A 16,234-nucleotide genomic window follows, 5' to 3' on the forward strand; every position below is an offset into this window, starting at 1 on the left:
CCTCATCCTTTGGCCTCTCCTCCCTCCTCTTTCACTCACTGACTCTGCTCTCCACAAATGAAAGTTCTCACAAACCATAGTTGTCTAAAAACTACTTTCACATTTGGGCACATGATCTAACTGGTAAAACAGCTAATATCTGGACTATAAAAGGAGTGACTCAAATTTAATCCAAATATTTCAGATGTAATCCAATCATGGCATTTCTCATCCCTGGTCTTAAGCGGGCTTTTTCTGTTCCTAAAAGCATGATGAATTTCTCATAAAGAGAACCAAAGCAGTATCTGTTAATGGATTGAGGGGCCTTGCACCTCTGCTTGTATAAAGTAACATCATCCCCTTGGTTTAGCTAAAGTGATGATTATTTATAGCTGAGAATCTGGCCTGCATCTCTACATTTGAATAGAGTGAAAACTATAGACACTAAGGCGGATGGTGTGCTTGGAAGAGACAGGGACACCATGCTAAGTTAATTCTGCAGACATTCCAAAATCTGCAACGAATTAAAAATAAAAATCCCCTCGAATGAACATAATGGCTGCACTGTAAATACTTAAATTGTAAGACAAGAAAAAAGCAACATTGGCAAACCTCAACATTATTAGAAACAGGCCTTTCTCCTTGCCTTTTGAGAGTTAAGATATGTTTCCTTAGGTTTTCCACTAACTTTACTTTGACTGTTAGACTCTGATTGAATAAAATAATTAATGTGATTGATAGTGTTAGGGTGGGGTTAAAAGGTGATTCATTATTTTCTCTTGGAAGTGGTCTGTGCGTTAGCACTAGCAGAGAGGTTACTGGAGACACAGATGAGCCAGAATGATTTCAGCGTCCCTGATGGGGTTTAGAGTTCCAGCTGGCTGAGATGGGTTTCCTGGTACATCATAAAGAAATTAAACCTGGCAGGAGAGGAGCAGTGCTGGAACTGGAGTGGTTCTCCAGCACTTAGAGGTGGAGCACTGTGCTCTAAGACTAGCTGGAATTTGATGTCTAGTCAAGTTCATGTTTGAGTTATCAACACCTCTCAAACTTCTCTTCCTGGGAGACAAGCAGGCTGTTTCTCACAACAAAAGACCTTGGGAGGTTTCTGTCTTCTCAGATGATGGGAGGCTTGAAGTTCTCACAACAATTCCTAAATGTTCATGGAGAATCTCCATCTTTAAAGGAAATTTTACGGTGCTTTGAACACATTGTAATAGGAACTGGTGGGCTGGATCCCTTCTGTTTTACCAGAATGTAACTTCAAATCCATAACTGCAAATCAATCAGCTTATGCGCTCTGGAAAAGTGTTGTGGGGCTGGCCACTGTGAATATTCCTATGGCTGGTAGTAGTCATTGCAAAAGATAAGTGGGACCTTATTGGGATTGCCAGGATTTCTAAACTGGTAAATCAGGAGGGTAATTTCTCAGCGATGGCACTGACTCATCTGTTGGCCATCACTGATCTTTATTCAATTCCTACTAACTTGGTGATTTTCTAAATAGCTCTACAGAGACTGTTTTTTCTTATGTATGTATATGATCCTCTTCTTGAAGATGAGGAATCCCATGTGATCCTTAATGAACTACCATCCATTCTGATATGCACCCTGATCTCTGTACTAACTTTATTTGAACTGATGAAGATGCAGGTCTGTTAGCAGTGAATTTTGTGATAAAATGATTCTGGGTCTTCTGTTTGCCATATTGGCTTTCTATGTTTTCTGACAGTTGAATAACATCTTTGTCTTAGGCTGGCATCAGGCAGATGTAATGTTAGTGTTTAACAAAGGAATTTGTCTGAAATGAAGTAATGAATTCAAATCAGTGTATATATATATCACATTGGGAAAACCAAAAATAAGCTTGATAAATGCAGTGAAAGTGCTATGTAAAGAAACAGAATGATATAAATAAGAAAAAAAGTTTCTCATTACATCTTTCTAAGCAAGAGGTCTCTTAAGCATCTAAACAATTTAAACACAGAGATTAAACTGACTGCGCTTTGAGTGGGATAAAATCAGGACGAAGTAAACATTCTGACTATACCCTAGCAGGCTGACTCATCCCAAGGAGCCAAAGGCTTTTGTCAATGTATCTGTCTGACTGAATCTGCTCTAATCTTTGTTTTGGGTTAAAACAGAAGAAAATCCTGGATCATGATAGGGAAAACCTTGACACTGATCATGAGGTTGGAGTCACTTGCATTTGACATCAAAGTAAGTAGAGGTACCTCCCAAACTGAACGGTGCAGGAGGAAAGGGTATCTCCAGCCTTGACGTTAAGTAGCCAAGTAATTTTGGGGATGCTCTGTGACCTGAAAGACTGACTAGTGTTGATGGAGAAAATTGAGCAGTTAACAAATTGCCATCGTGCTCTTTGTTCATTTTGGCTTTTTTTTCCTCGCAGAAGAAGCACGATTATAGTTACATTGACTCCAACTCTGTGTCTGTCTGTTCCCTTCTTCCCCCAACAATGCTTTGCTATTGACTGGTTTCAACCCAGTTTAGTGAATGAGTAGATGTCTTGGTGAAACTACACGAGCCATGGAAACAGGCAATTGAGTGGGAGCAGGATACCCTGGGAAAAGGCTTATCCTTTATTAGATATCAGAGTGCCCACAAGGGAAGGAGACACCAGAAAGCAAGCTTCCTAAACAGATCTGTGAGATATGGAAGTTGATTTCTTACTGATTCCTTCTGAAACATGTTGAGTTGATACCAGAATGTGGGGAAGAAAAGCAAATGTGAGAAGGCAATGAAAGAGGCAGAACTATAAAGCAGGGTGTGTGGTTAAAGTGTGAATTAAAGTGAATTCATGGACACAGTGGCAATACTGGACATCTTTTGGCATCAGGAGCTGCAGAGATGGCCTATTAGTCACACAATTACCCTTAAAAAGTTTACCCTTTAGCACCTAATACGGTTCCTTAAATTTAAAAAACTTCCTGAAGTTTTGACATAATTAGAAGGAAAGGGGCTTCTCCAAAAATGTTTTATTAATTTCAGTCCTCTAACAGTGACTTATCCTCGGCAAAATAAGAGCTAACCTGCACAGAGGGAAAAGTATGTGCTTGATTGCCTGGCAGGTATGACAACTGTGACTTTGCTCAAGTGTCTTACTTTGGAAGTTACCGCTGTGAGTTTTTCAGTTTCATCACTCAAAACTGAAGAAACTTATGTGCTGATAACTTTATTGCTAAATGAACATCTTTCCAAGATAAGATTTCAAAAGATGTTATAGAAAAAGAAGCTGCTGTTTATTTTCCAAATGTGTAAATAGAATTCTTTCTGGTAGTTTCTGTGAATTTATGAGAGATAATCTGCTGATTTGGCTAAGTCATAAAAGTGCTTTTACTATTCAGAAGTAAAACAAATGCTGCTGTGTCATTTTTAACGCAAAATTTTTTATAGCTCTGAAATCGAACTCTTAGGCAAGCAGTGAGATTCCTTAAAACGGGAAGGTGATTGATTGTTCAGACTGTCAAACAGGCATCGCGTATTTTCGGTTCTCTTTGTCTGCTGGTCTATCAGCTTTGCTTCTTAGCAACATTTTCTGTATTACTCCCTTTGGCTGCAATTGGCAACATTGGTGACCTTTCTGACCGCTCTGATGGGTGCTGGTGTTTATCCTCACTTCATAACTATTTGCTGCCCTGACATTTGCTAGCCCCTGGACAGCACTAGATGCTGGTATCACTCTCCTGGCTGCAGCTCACACCCAGTCTGGGCAATGAATGGAAGGAGTGATCTATACCAGAAGGCTCAAGGAATAGGCTGATGGGAAGGCTTTCTTCTAGAGCTTGTAGATGAGTGATCTGATAAAGTTCTGATGGTGTGAAAACACTATGGTTCTCTGCAGGGTATTGGGCATATCTCTGTGTTACTAAAAGACAAATGATCTGTTTTACAGGATCTTAGGCTGATCTTTGCCAGAAAGCGTGTCCAGATTAGAATGTAAGAGTCTGATCCATGTCCTGTTGCAACTGAGAGACTCCATTGGCTCTGACTTATGTAGGCTTAGAAAAGCTGGGTTGTGCTGGCTAATACAAAATTTCTATTAAAAAAAATTTTTCAAAATCCAAAATTTGATGTATTTCAAGTCATCTAATAGTTTAAGAAGCTTGTGTCTTATGATCAGGATTTTATATACCAATTTACAGTTCCTCTTTTTATGTTATTAAGCAAACATCTAGTCCAGAATGGTGTTGCATATATCACAATTCTAAAAGTGTATCTGGAAGGTTACAATGGCTACTCCATGCACTGTTATGCCAGGCATTAAAATTTTTTTGCTTTAAGCAAGTAAGTGGGGGAGAACACCTCAAGGTGCTGTCTGAAAAAGATGAGGAGACTGGGAGAAGAGGGTAAAGGATTTTTATCTTCAAGAAAGCATCTGAGAGAAATGCCACAATTAGTAGATACTGGAATCCAGGCTGAAACCAGACCCTGCTGGGAAAGGGATGGGGAAAGGAGGAACTTGTTGCTAAAGAGGTTTATGCTTTTTAACGTTGTGGTTTAGACTTATGCTTTTTAACCTTTAAAGTCTGTGTATTGCCACTGGACAAGGAAGAAATATCTCCTTTCAAGTAAAACAAATCACCTCCAGCTCAGTCTGAATTTTCACTCCAGACAATGTTTCTTAGATGACCTGACTTTGTTTTTGCCACACAATGCCCATTGTAATAACAAAAAAATCCACGATGTAATAACAAAAAACAGCCAAACAAACAAAAGGTGACTTTGCTGAAATCTACCTAATACTCTTTTGTAAACAGCATATTCTCTTCCTCATAAAAGGCACTGATGAAGAATTCAGTCTGCATCAGTTACCAGCCCCTTGAGACACAGCATAAGGTCAGACTAGACAAGCCTAGAAAGGTCATGGCCACTGAGCCAAAATGATGCTTATTATCAGGCAAAGAAAATAGCTGCCTCGCCAGCCAGAGATGAACAGTCAGGCGTACAAATCTGGGAATTGTTTATTCCGCACTGGTCCAGTGCTGAATATTTCAGTGTTGTGAAAAATTGTGTGTGATGTTTTCCAACCTCCTTTTCTTATTGTTTTTATTTCCCATCTCAGGAAACTAGTTCAAGAACTTAATTGAAAAACATGTTTTGAGGAAGCAGTAAAAAAAACATAGTTAAATGGTGGGTGGCCTTTTAGTTTGGTGAACTGTAAGTGGACTTATAGCCCATGTCTGACCTCAGCCACATTAGAATGTGTGCCTAGAAGTGATGTCGGGGAGTCACTCTAAGCCAACGGTCTTCGAACTTGGCCATCTCTCTGTTACTTGCATTTAATGCAGAGACATTTCCACCGCTTTGGTAGGTTGCTCTTTGCAGAAATAGAATTAGGCTGGCTTATACCACCTGTTTCTCAAAAGAACTGTACATTGAGTTTTTCTTGAAAATGCCCTCAGTTTCTTTCCTTTCCACTGGAGAAAAAAGGCCAATTGATCTGAGATCCCTGGACTGCTGGCAGCCCATTTAGAGCAGTTAAAACTTGCTAAGTAGCACTCCCAAATAAGCAGTTACAGCACACATGCCAGACTAACTGCGTAGCTCATGTGTGATGAGTCTGACTTGTCTGGGGCCCTTCCCCATATGCTGTGCATCCCCTTGCTGTCGTACACATTCTAATCTCTAATAATGATTTTGAACTAATTTCTGATTGATTTTATTAAATACTAAGGAACAGATTTGTAATGTCCTTGTTCCTGCTGGTGTGCACCTCATTCAGCAAAAGCTCTTTTGATGGCTATGCTCACAGTAGTACATGTTGAAGATCGTCCAACCTCAAGTAATATATCTACTTTATCTACCTATCTTTTATGGAGCATCACCATCTCAAAATCACAGTAAATTCTTGTAAAAGCATTTTACAAGAAAATTTTGGGCTAATGTCCCCAAAATTGTGTCTTTTCTGATGGAAAACAATTACTTTTTTTCAAGAAATTGAAATATACATCTTTTTAGCCAATTAAAATGATGCTTTGATTAAATTATTATCCCCAAATTATGTGAAACTTGTAGTAGATTTGGAATAGCAGAGAATGAAGTTCCATAGAGGTTGGAACTGCTAATGAGTGAGACATGGAGGAAACAAGATATTCCAGAAACGGTGGTAACAGTAACCAACCAAAAGTGGTATCAGGCTGCTCAGCATCTGTGTTCACTAAACAATAATCTTTGGGAGCTTTTAACTTCAGATCACCAGTTAATAATTTTTTTAAATTTCAGATACAATAACCTCTAAAATAGTTCTATTCCAGGTTTTAACCTGTGTTACTTTGGATGCATTTCCTATAACTAGCTGGGCCTGCTTTTGTATTACTGGGTTTATTTTATGAGATACTCATCAAAGACACAAAGGATAACATTTTGTGTAGCAACTGCTTAGAAGGTATGGGCCTGTTCTGAACTATTACCTTGATTTATATGACCAGTAGAGAGACAGACCTTTCTCCAGTGTCATCACACTATGAGACACATGACAAGGTAATGACTGTAAAATTGCCCTCTGAAAGAACTTGTGTTCTGGTTACAGGGGAGTTTAGACACCTAGCTGAGAGGACATGACTGTTTCCTGAGGTGAATCCAGTCTTAAGAATGGCATCTCTGATTGCAGCTCATAAGGAAAAGTAACACAAATTGTACTACTGAATTTAGAGAAGGGAATAGGTTCTAGGGGAAGAAGGCAGGAGACAAAGGCTGTCGTCTGGTAAGTTCAGTGAGAAAAAAATGTTATTCTCAAACAAAGCAGCTTTTCTTTAAAAACAAAGTATTATGAATGTGCTGCAGTTCTGTAGAATGTTGATCTAAAGCATCACAAACTAAGATAGCGCTGCAAGAGATGGTATGATATACTTCTAAGAGGGTCCAGGGAGAACAGAAAGTCTTTCATCATCATCTTGAGTGATTTCTGGAATGAAGTGCCAGAGGACTCTAAGAGGTTCAGTAAACACTTTGTTACTGAGGTTCAGGAAGAGGTCAGCCCTGTGGCACATCATTTGTACCCTTTCCAGCAACTGTCAGCATTCTGGACGAGAGCAGCTCTAGTGCTCCAAGGGTCAGGTGAAATCTAGAGGCAGCCAAGATACACACCATCTTGCCCAATGTTTGGGTATTTTTCTTCCAAAAAATTGATTCAGATCCTCCCCAAATACACATGTCCTGTATGCCGTGCAAGGCTGAAACCCATGGCCTTCACTGAGTATTAGTCACCAGTAGCCCCAAACCGAAAATGGAAAAAAAGAACACTATAAAAATGTCTGTGATGCATTTGGTTTTGTAACAGAATTTATTGGAGAGGGAGGAGGGGGAAGAAGCATTTCTCAATCCCCAAATAACTGAGTTTTCTTTTACACAAGGCTGGCACAAACCGGCATACTCTTTTCCTTGCATATGTACAGCTGGGTTTCTTTTTTAAACGGTATTGGGCATTATCTTGCTCTCAGGAACTGATGTTGCTGGACAATGGGCATGAAGTTTACAGAGGAATTACACATCCTGAGCTCAGGGTGTACAGACAGAAACCTGAGGGCTAAATCTTCCTTTTGTTGATTTACACGGCGTAACAGCACTGATGATAAAGTTGCTTCCTGATCTCAGCAAGGGCTGTTTCAGTCAGGGTCATATCTGACCCCGGTTTTCTTTTGATGGAGGTTTCTCTGAGAACTGTCCTCTGAGGGGTTAGAGCTATACCACAGGGCATGATTGTAACTTAAGACTTCTCTTTTTTCACTCCATAGGCAGAGTTTTTTCAGGCATAACAAGGTTGCAAAAGGCTTTTTGCATGCATTGAAGTATCTCGCACAGTTGGACTCAGTTATTTTTCTTTTTAGGGCTAACTGCAATTGCTTTGGCAAACAGCCTGATCTGGAGAGGGTTTCTATAAACATGCCAGCACAGCTGGGATTTATTATAGGATAGACAATCTCTTCTACCTCTTCAGCTACACAACCTCAGAATAAGTGCTGTCTTTGCTACCTTCCTTTAGATGAAGTTTGTTCATAGTTAGCTGTAGCCGAAGCTGAATTTTTGCATCCATATTCAGAAAGAATTGACTTTCCCCTTGCTTCCCTACACTGACCTCATTCTCTACAGGAGTTGACTCAGTATGATATGAGGACAGGAGAAGAGAAGAAAAATGGGAAGAATTCTCAGCTCTGACATTCAAACTGCTTTAAAAAAAACTTAAGGCAATGGTGTACTGGGCTTAGGTAGATCAGTCTGATAGAATCAAGGAAAGTGCCTGTCTTGTGTGCAAGCAAAGGTAGATTACTTTTTATGTTAGGGCTGGGTTCTTTAAAGGGTGCTGGAGAAAGTAAGCTCTAAATGCTACCGAATCCTTTGAAAATCTTAGTTGCAAACATCATTATTGGTTTTTTTCTTCTTCCCTTTCCCTGAATCTCTGTTTTGCTGATCCAGCTGACAGACTCTAATCCACTAAAAAATAATCTTTCCCTTTTCTCAGACATCAGAGAGATTTCATAATGTTTTACAGTGCAGGTTCAGGTGATATCTGTGAAGACGCACAGCAAATTAATTAACACTTTGAATGAACACTTTCTCCCTATTTATAACCAATACTGCATATTTTTTAGTTCATGGATATGGTAATACTTATGCTAAGAGATGCATCTTCAGAGCTAAGGGGAACTTTTTTCCTCTAGCTGAATTACTCTAAGATTCAAAGTAGCCACAGCAACCTGAAGTTAATGCCTATAGTTAATCAGTTATCTTCTGTACTTTTCTGTGGTGCTTCTGGTCTCAAACCCTATCCTTTTCTTTTTTTTCTTTTTTTTCCTACATACAAAGTATTTCATAGCTCCAGTGAAATGGATGTCCATTGCCTCCCATGGCTCACATTGTTTTGAAATTTCCTAAGGAAGATACGTTGTAGCAAAGAAAAGTTGCAATCTTTCATATTTGCACTGCAGTCCAAACATTTTTGTATCTCAGTGAAATTCCTGACTGCAATTTATCAGAGCTAAGCAGATGACTGTTAGTCTGATGCTACAGACCGTATTATAAAAATGTGTTGTGTCAGATACACTAATATGTACCAGCTTGATTTCCTTTCAGCATACAGTGGGACAGGTCTTGTGACTAAGAGACGAGCAGTAGATCTGATATAGTTTGACTTTCATAAGACTTTGGCAATATCTGATATGTCTCTCCAAAGTATCAAAATTTGGATTAATTCAAACTTCTGTAATGGGGATGCATAGCTGATGAAATAAATCACTTGGAGCACTCTCAAGCTGCTGTTGTATCGATGGAGTCCTACAGAAATCTCCCTTAGTCTGGTACTCTTCAGTATTTTCGTTACTGCTTGGTTGAGGGACTAGAAAGGCATGTATCAGAATGCTGTAGGACACAGACTGGGTTAGGATTGCAAGCCAGTTGACAGGGTTGAGAATTCAGACTTATCTTGATGTCTTGGGAAAATACTGTGCAATAAATAGGATGGAATTCAGCATCATTTCATCAATGCAACCAAGTACAGTGCTTTGGTATTAAGCAACTTCATGGCTCAGTCAGGGAGAAAGAATAACTAGGCAGCAAGTCCATAGAATAGGATCAGAGGGTGGATCATGGTCTGAACACAAGTTAAATATGTGAAGCTCAAGTGAAAAAGACAGAAAAATGACACCCCAGCTTCAGTAAGCAAGAGCATTGAGCTTTGCTCAGCACTGCTAAAGCCTCATTTGGAGCATAGTGTCTGGATTTGAGCACCACACTTCACCAGTGATACAAGACATGAAGAACCAGTTATTAAGACTAGAGAAGAGAGACTTAGAGGTTAGAATTTTATAGATTATATGAGGGATTGCTGTAGAAAGGAAAGGTAACTGTTTTCCCCATTCACAGAAGACCTGGGCTTGTAGAGCAGCTCAGCAATGCACTTCTTCGCTGACCAGTGGAGGAAGCATGTGGACTTTCCCTCATGGGCTGTATTAAATGCAGGTTAGAGAAGCTTCAGTCACAAGTAGGTTAGGGATAGCCAGTTTGGACACTAGGCAAGTGGTGGGACTGACTAACTTGTCAAGGTCTCTCCCACTGGTATGTATTTCCTGTGATCCTATGCTAACTGAGTTTCTCATCTCCAGACTGCTCAGTGTTCTCCCAGTCTGCTCATTAACCAGTTCATTTACTTGCTGTGTTACAAAGAGATGAACCAATTAAAATCAGAAAAAGGGGTTTGTGAGCCACTTTATTTCTCACAGCATCAGTGGCTGAGTAACACTAAATGTCAGATATTTCGAGCCTACACAGTGCAGCAAAGATAGGAGGTGACACAAATAGACTTCTGTCATGCAAATGAAAGTCTGGTATGAAAATAAGAGCATCAGGGTTTTCAGCAGAACCATGAGCCCCTGTAACCTCTTACCTCACTTTCAGACTCTGTACAGCCTAATTAGAGTTCTGCAGATGGTGTTTATTTTATTATGCACATGCGTAAGGGGAGAACTAGGGAGAGCTCTGCATCTTGGATGGTGGAATGCTCCTTGTGGGCGTAAATAATACGACTGCTTTTATTAGCAGTGTTGTATCAGAAATAGTTTGTCTATTATATGTTAATGATGTATAATAAGACCCAGTAAACTCCTTTAAAGTTTTTTTTGCAAACGTGAAGATATTTCTCTTTTTTACACCACAGATGATTCAGGCTGACCCTGACAAAAGGGATTAGGCTTAAACCACTATGTTTGCAAAGGAGCTACTTCTAGTGGAATGCAGAACCTAAGTGCTTAGGTTGCAAGGGAGAGGAGGCATCAGGTCTCCTGAAATGCCTGGGCCATATCTCATGTAAGTGTCTCTTCCTTGTAATTCCTCTGATGGTAGTTGGCTTGGTCCTCGACTACCCTAAATTATCATTGCATTATTGGAAAGGTGATTTTTTTTTTTAAAAAAAATTATTTTTTTACATGCTTGGGGCAACTAAAAATGCTTAAAGATTCTCACAAGGACTGCAGAATAATATATTTAAATAGCACATATCTAACTGTGTTGGGGGAATTGTGGCTTAGACAGCTAATTCCATCTCAAAGTATTCCTTAGAATTTGCTATGCTGCATCAGTGGTGAAAAGCAAAAAGACCAGAAGAGAGCAAACAGCTGAAATTAGCTATAGCTTGCACCTGAGTATTATTGTGCATGTCATCTGAGCCACATAGTGACAGTCATCGTAGAAGCTGTTATAATGGCTGTAATTAATGATAAGAGAAATGGAGCTGATGCCACTTTCTTGCACTGTTCTTTAGTCTCAGAAGTCCAGGGCTCCTAGGCAGTTTAATAAGAAAGGGTTCATCAAGCAGGATCCTGAAGAATTTAGTGACTATAGTGGAAACAGGGAGGTGCTGTTTCTAAGTTCTGCTGTTCCATGTTTGCTTTGGACCCCAGCGGTCAGCAAATGCTAATCTCATCCATATGTTTGGCAGTTGACACATGCTGCTCTCTGGTTTTTCTCTGAGGACTGTGTGAGATGCGAGACACACTTCAATTAAAAAATGACAGTTTAATGCAGTTATTTTTAGCAAAGCAAACCAAATAAGAGAATTTGTTTGTAATACACAGTAGTGCTTAATTTCTTTCAAAACCAATGAACATTTTGGCTTCCTCTAGTGACAGAAAAGTTTGGACAATTTTAACCCTGAAGGCTCAGTTTATCCTTTGGTTATTATGCTAACAAAATAACATTTTGAAAGGAAAAACAAACTAGAAAGTATTGCTGCTAGAGATGCATGGAAATGGGATATGAAACTTGAGTCTACCCAAGCTAGATTTGGAATGTGTGCTACCACTGCAAAGGCCAAGTAGTCAACTGATGTCAACCCCTGCAATAGGCAACTGGGTTAATTTACATCAGCTGAAGTACTAGCCTGAAGTTCCTGTTACCATTCCATATCAGAGCATCCAGGCAGGTTAAATTAATCTGTCCATGATGCAGATGACTATCTTGTACATGGTCAGTTTTCCTTGTAGGCAGCGTTTTCTTATTCAGAATTTTATTAAGGTCTGTTAATAAGGTTTGAAATTTCTCTTAAGTGATGACACATGTAAGAAATACTGACAGAAGAACAGTGTCATATAATGATCAGTTACTTGTTTCCCAAGAGGCATTTAACATTTCTACCAATTGTTATTTAATGAGAAAGGTCTCATGCCAAAAATACCATTTTCTTAAAGAAAACAGCAGCAGCTCCATGCATTACATACCGTGAGCTGACTTCAGGCTGCCATCTGCTAAACCAGCCCAGGAAAACAGGCTTTCAGCTCAGCACTTGAGGTGGTTCTTTTCTGTGAAAATAAGTTCAGCTGGCACTGATTTGTCACGGTCCCATCAAAGGGAAGACTGAGAGGTTTTGACATGCCTGTGGTGTGTAGCCAGGCTTGGATTGCAGACTTGGTATTTTGGGATCATCATCTATAATTATCAAAGGGCAGTGAGAATCCATGAGGTAAGGAACACAGCTCCTTATTCTGCTGCTGATAACAAACTGGAAAGACTGCAGTAAATTTGGAGTCTCCTGCCATTTTAAGGTGAGAGGGAGTTAATTATTCTGCATTTCTAATGCCTGGATATAAGATAATTTCCTTCCCACAGTGTTGAAATTTAGGGTTATTCCTAAAATATGAAAGAGCAGAATTTCTTACCACTGTCTGCTCTTCCATCCTCTCAACCAGTTGGGAAAAGCAATGATTCATATGAGAGATTCATGAGCAATCATGAGGCCACATACGTATCCGTTCAGCAGAACACCGTCTACCAAGGATTTCTTGGTAACAAACACAATGCTGCTGCCAAAGGTACCCCTGTGGCTTTCCCATGTTCAATGATACTTAGAGGTGCTCCTCTTGGTGCCTTGAACTGCAGGCTATAAAGAGACAGCAAGGGGCAAGCTGGTGAGGAGCAGGGAGACATCACAGGAAGAGCCAATTATGCTTTGGTGAGAATCTGCATGTAAACGGAGATGGAGGCAGGAAAGCAATGGGGGAGAAGGAACGAGTGGTTCTAATAAGAGCCAGATAAATGAGAAAGATGAGACCCACAGAATGAGAGGCATACTTCACAGACATGTATTTTATGCCTTCTTTGGTGCTGGGTGGCAGGGATCATTGCAGTAACTCATGCTGTTGGTGGAGGAGGGTTTCCAGTATGTCAGCCAAGGGAGTGGCAATGAAGGAACAGGACCTTAGAGTTCTGGTGTCCGTAGCATCATTTCCTGCTGCTTTTCTTGATGGGGTTTTTTTTTGGTCAAAGCCTTTCCCTGTAATGCTTCTTCCTTCTCCTTTCACTTACTTTCAGTTCATTAACTGCCCCAATGCCAAATAAGTCTTCCAAATGTTGAATTAATTCCAGTCCTCAAAGATCACCTTCAGCTGAGGACAGAACTAGGAACTCTGGCAAAAAAATCGGCAAATCCTGGTGTTTAGATAAAGCAGCACAATCTACTGGTAAGAACTTAAATAATCCTGTATACCCTGACTTTCAAATATCAGTGCCAGAGGGCTTTTGAACTTCCTGGTACAGAAACTCCACGCTTCAATGGGAATGTGATGCAGAACAAGTAAGGAGAGGAATAGCTGGAAGGATGCTGTCATCATTTCTGGAGTGGAGTCTCCAGTAACCTCTGGTTTGCTTTGTTAGGACCTCTGTGAAGACCCCCACCTGTTTGTGAATGGAATCAGCTCCCACGACTTACACCAAGGCACCCTGGGGAACTGCTGGTTTGTGGCCGCATGCTCCTGTTTGGCTCTGAGGAAGAGCCTCTGGCAGCAGGTAGGTGATCAATGTGCTTGGTGCATGAAATAAAGCTCATAAACCTTGGTTGTTTCCCTGCCTATCAGCCAACATTTTTCCCTCCAGGACCAATGTGCCTCTGATGAGTGGTGAATTTTGGTGGATTCAAATCTTCCCTTTCTTTAGAAGTTCATTTTTCATGATATGAGACCTCACTACTCCACAGTCCCGTTGAGCACCAAAGAAGAAATATAACAAAGCCAGAGAGTGCAATAGGTTCTGTTTGTCTTTCTCTGCAGATCAGTTTGAATTTTAGTTTCCTAAAAGATTCTGAAGTGGGACTATGTACCAAACTTTGTACCAAATTCACCCTCTTTTTTCACTGCTTCATCTATTTCAGGTCAACTGCTCGTGAAGCTGAATACCAGCATAGTACGTGCTCCAGGGCAGTCTGCCCTCTGAATAAAGTTTAATATAGTGCATTTGGTGAACTTTTCCTTTCATGGTTTCTCAGGTGATTCCAGACTTTAACGAACAAGAATGGGACCCTAAAAACCCAGAGAAATATGCTGGGATTTTCCGTTTCCGTTTCTGGTGCTTTGGAGAGTGGACAGAGGTGGTTGTTGATGACCTGCTGCCAACAATGGATGGGAAGTTGATCTACTGCCATTCCAATGTGAAAAATGAATTCTGGAGCGCATTACTGGAGAAAGCTTATGCAAAGTATGCGATAGTTCATTGTCCTTTTAGTCATTAGTGCTGTCCATCTGTTTGTTTTGTCTTTCAACTCTGTCATACTTTCCATAGGTTTTAGGTTTGCTGCTAGTAGAGAACCTAAAAAAGATAGAACACTCCTCCTTTAACCTGCATGGAGAAGTTGAATCATAAAAGAGTGCAAGGTACTCTACCTCAGCAGTCTAAAGCCTTAAGGATCGTTACACTCCTTTCCTAGAAACCCAGCAAAGGTTTACCTGCAATCTGCTGTTTTGTTTTGTTCGGTTTTGGTTTTTTTCTTGGTGAAACACAAATATATTACCTACATTTAAGCCAAATTAGACCACTTCTAACAGCCACTTGGTAACTGAGAATGTTCTATGTTACCTCCAGGCTGGCTGGATCTTACGAATCCCTAGATGGAGGCAGCGCTGCAGATGCAATTGTGGATTTCACTGGAGCGGTGGCAGAATCTATTGATTTGGTACAGGGCAAATATGGTGAGATTATTTCTGAGCAGATAAAGCTGTTTGAAGACTTGCTGAAAGCGCATAAAAGAGGCGGATTGATCAGCTGTTACATTACGGTATGTATAGAGAGATGGATTTTAAGAGTTAATTTAAATGAAAAAAAATCTGGAAAAAATACCATTATGAGTATAAGTATATTGAGTATGTCCTTCATTTGTATGCTTTGGAAAAGCTTTGTATGGAAAAGGCTAGCAAGTTGGCAGCACTGTCAGCCAAGTACAACTCCATGAGCTACTAAATACAATCACAAAACTCCAAAGCCATTTGTCCTGCCACTTTACTGCGGATCTGAAATGCTATTCGTTCTGAATGGTCACAGTTGTGTATTGACCTGAGGTTAATCCACCTAGAATGTCCTAATTTACAGGCCAGATGGCAGCATTCGATTTCTGTATTTCTTAGGGAAATCTGTTTACAGAAAACCATTCTGCTGGCACTGAGCTGCTGAGACTTCTTGACTTTGGTTGTGATGATGCAGTCGCCTTGCCAGTGTAACACCGGAGCTGAGCTGAAAGGCTGAGCTCACTTGGTTATTCAGGTAGTACTCTTTGTTAACAAGACTCCCCATTAGAATTAACCAGCAAAACTTGCCTATGCTGACTAATGTGAGGCAGCTAACGTGGGTGCCTACATTAGGAGGCCATGACCCTGAAGTTCCCTGAGTCAGTAGAGAGGGGACGGCTTCCCCAAGGGTTATACAGGGTTGCCTTCTGTGGCAGCTTTACCTCGCTCCGTTCACTTGAGGTGCTAGAAGGCAGAAGAGTAGCAGCTCCCAAAGGGTGCTATATACTTCACAAACCACATGCAGACAAGGGCCTTGCACAGCCCCTTGCCATAGGAGGGAAACCAGTGACAACTAGGCTTAACTTGCCTTCTACCAAAGTCTGCAATGCCAGGCCATGACTGGGTAGCAGTGAAATTCTCGCATTGTCTGGAGCTGTTACTGCACATGGAGGGCTAACAAACTGCCATGGCACCTGAATATTTCCTAAAAGATTGCTTTTAAATGATTTTTAAAGTGCAGCCTGCAGGAAAGGGGTCATTCTCTAGAAGTTGCAGGGTTGGCATCTAGGTGCACTTCAGCATCTTACTCCCATGCCCTCTGCTTCCAGTTTAAGACTTTAGCTAAGGCTAATCTCATGTGGACTTAGCTAAATCACTTAAATGCTTTGCTTTAATTTCCCTGTCTGTGAAACGAAGATTGTATTACTGTAGCACCTGGCTGTTTCACACATGTACTTTAAACTGGTGGACCCCCA

At 40.5% G+C, this 16,234-nt stretch overlaps 1 protein-coding gene across 6 annotated transcripts in view; it reads left to right on the top strand.

The window, feature by feature from the left end:
• CAPN6 (calpain 6) overlaps positions 1 to 16,234 on the top strand; it is a 67,350-nt gene that overhangs the window by 26,757 nt on the left and 24,359 nt on the right. For all 6 annotated transcript variants that reach the window (XM_069810954.1, XM_069810950.1, XM_069810949.1 and 3 more), the window contains exons 4-6: positions 13,639 to 13,770; positions 14,246 to 14,454; positions 14,839 to 15,031. In XM_069810954.1, coding sequence (XP_069667055.1) covers positions 13,639 to 13,770; positions 14,246 to 14,454; positions 14,839 to 15,031 — 534 coding nt within the window. The remainder of the gene's footprint in view (positions 1 to 13,638; positions 13,771 to 14,245; positions 14,455 to 14,838; positions 15,032 to 16,234) is intronic.

The sequence above is a fragment of the Haliaeetus albicilla genome, chromosome 23 (genome assembly GCF_947461875.1).
Source record: "Haliaeetus albicilla chromosome 23, bHalAlb1.1, whole genome shotgun sequence".
Taxonomy (NCBI): Eukaryota; Metazoa; Chordata; class Aves; order Accipitriformes; family Accipitridae; genus Haliaeetus; species Haliaeetus albicilla.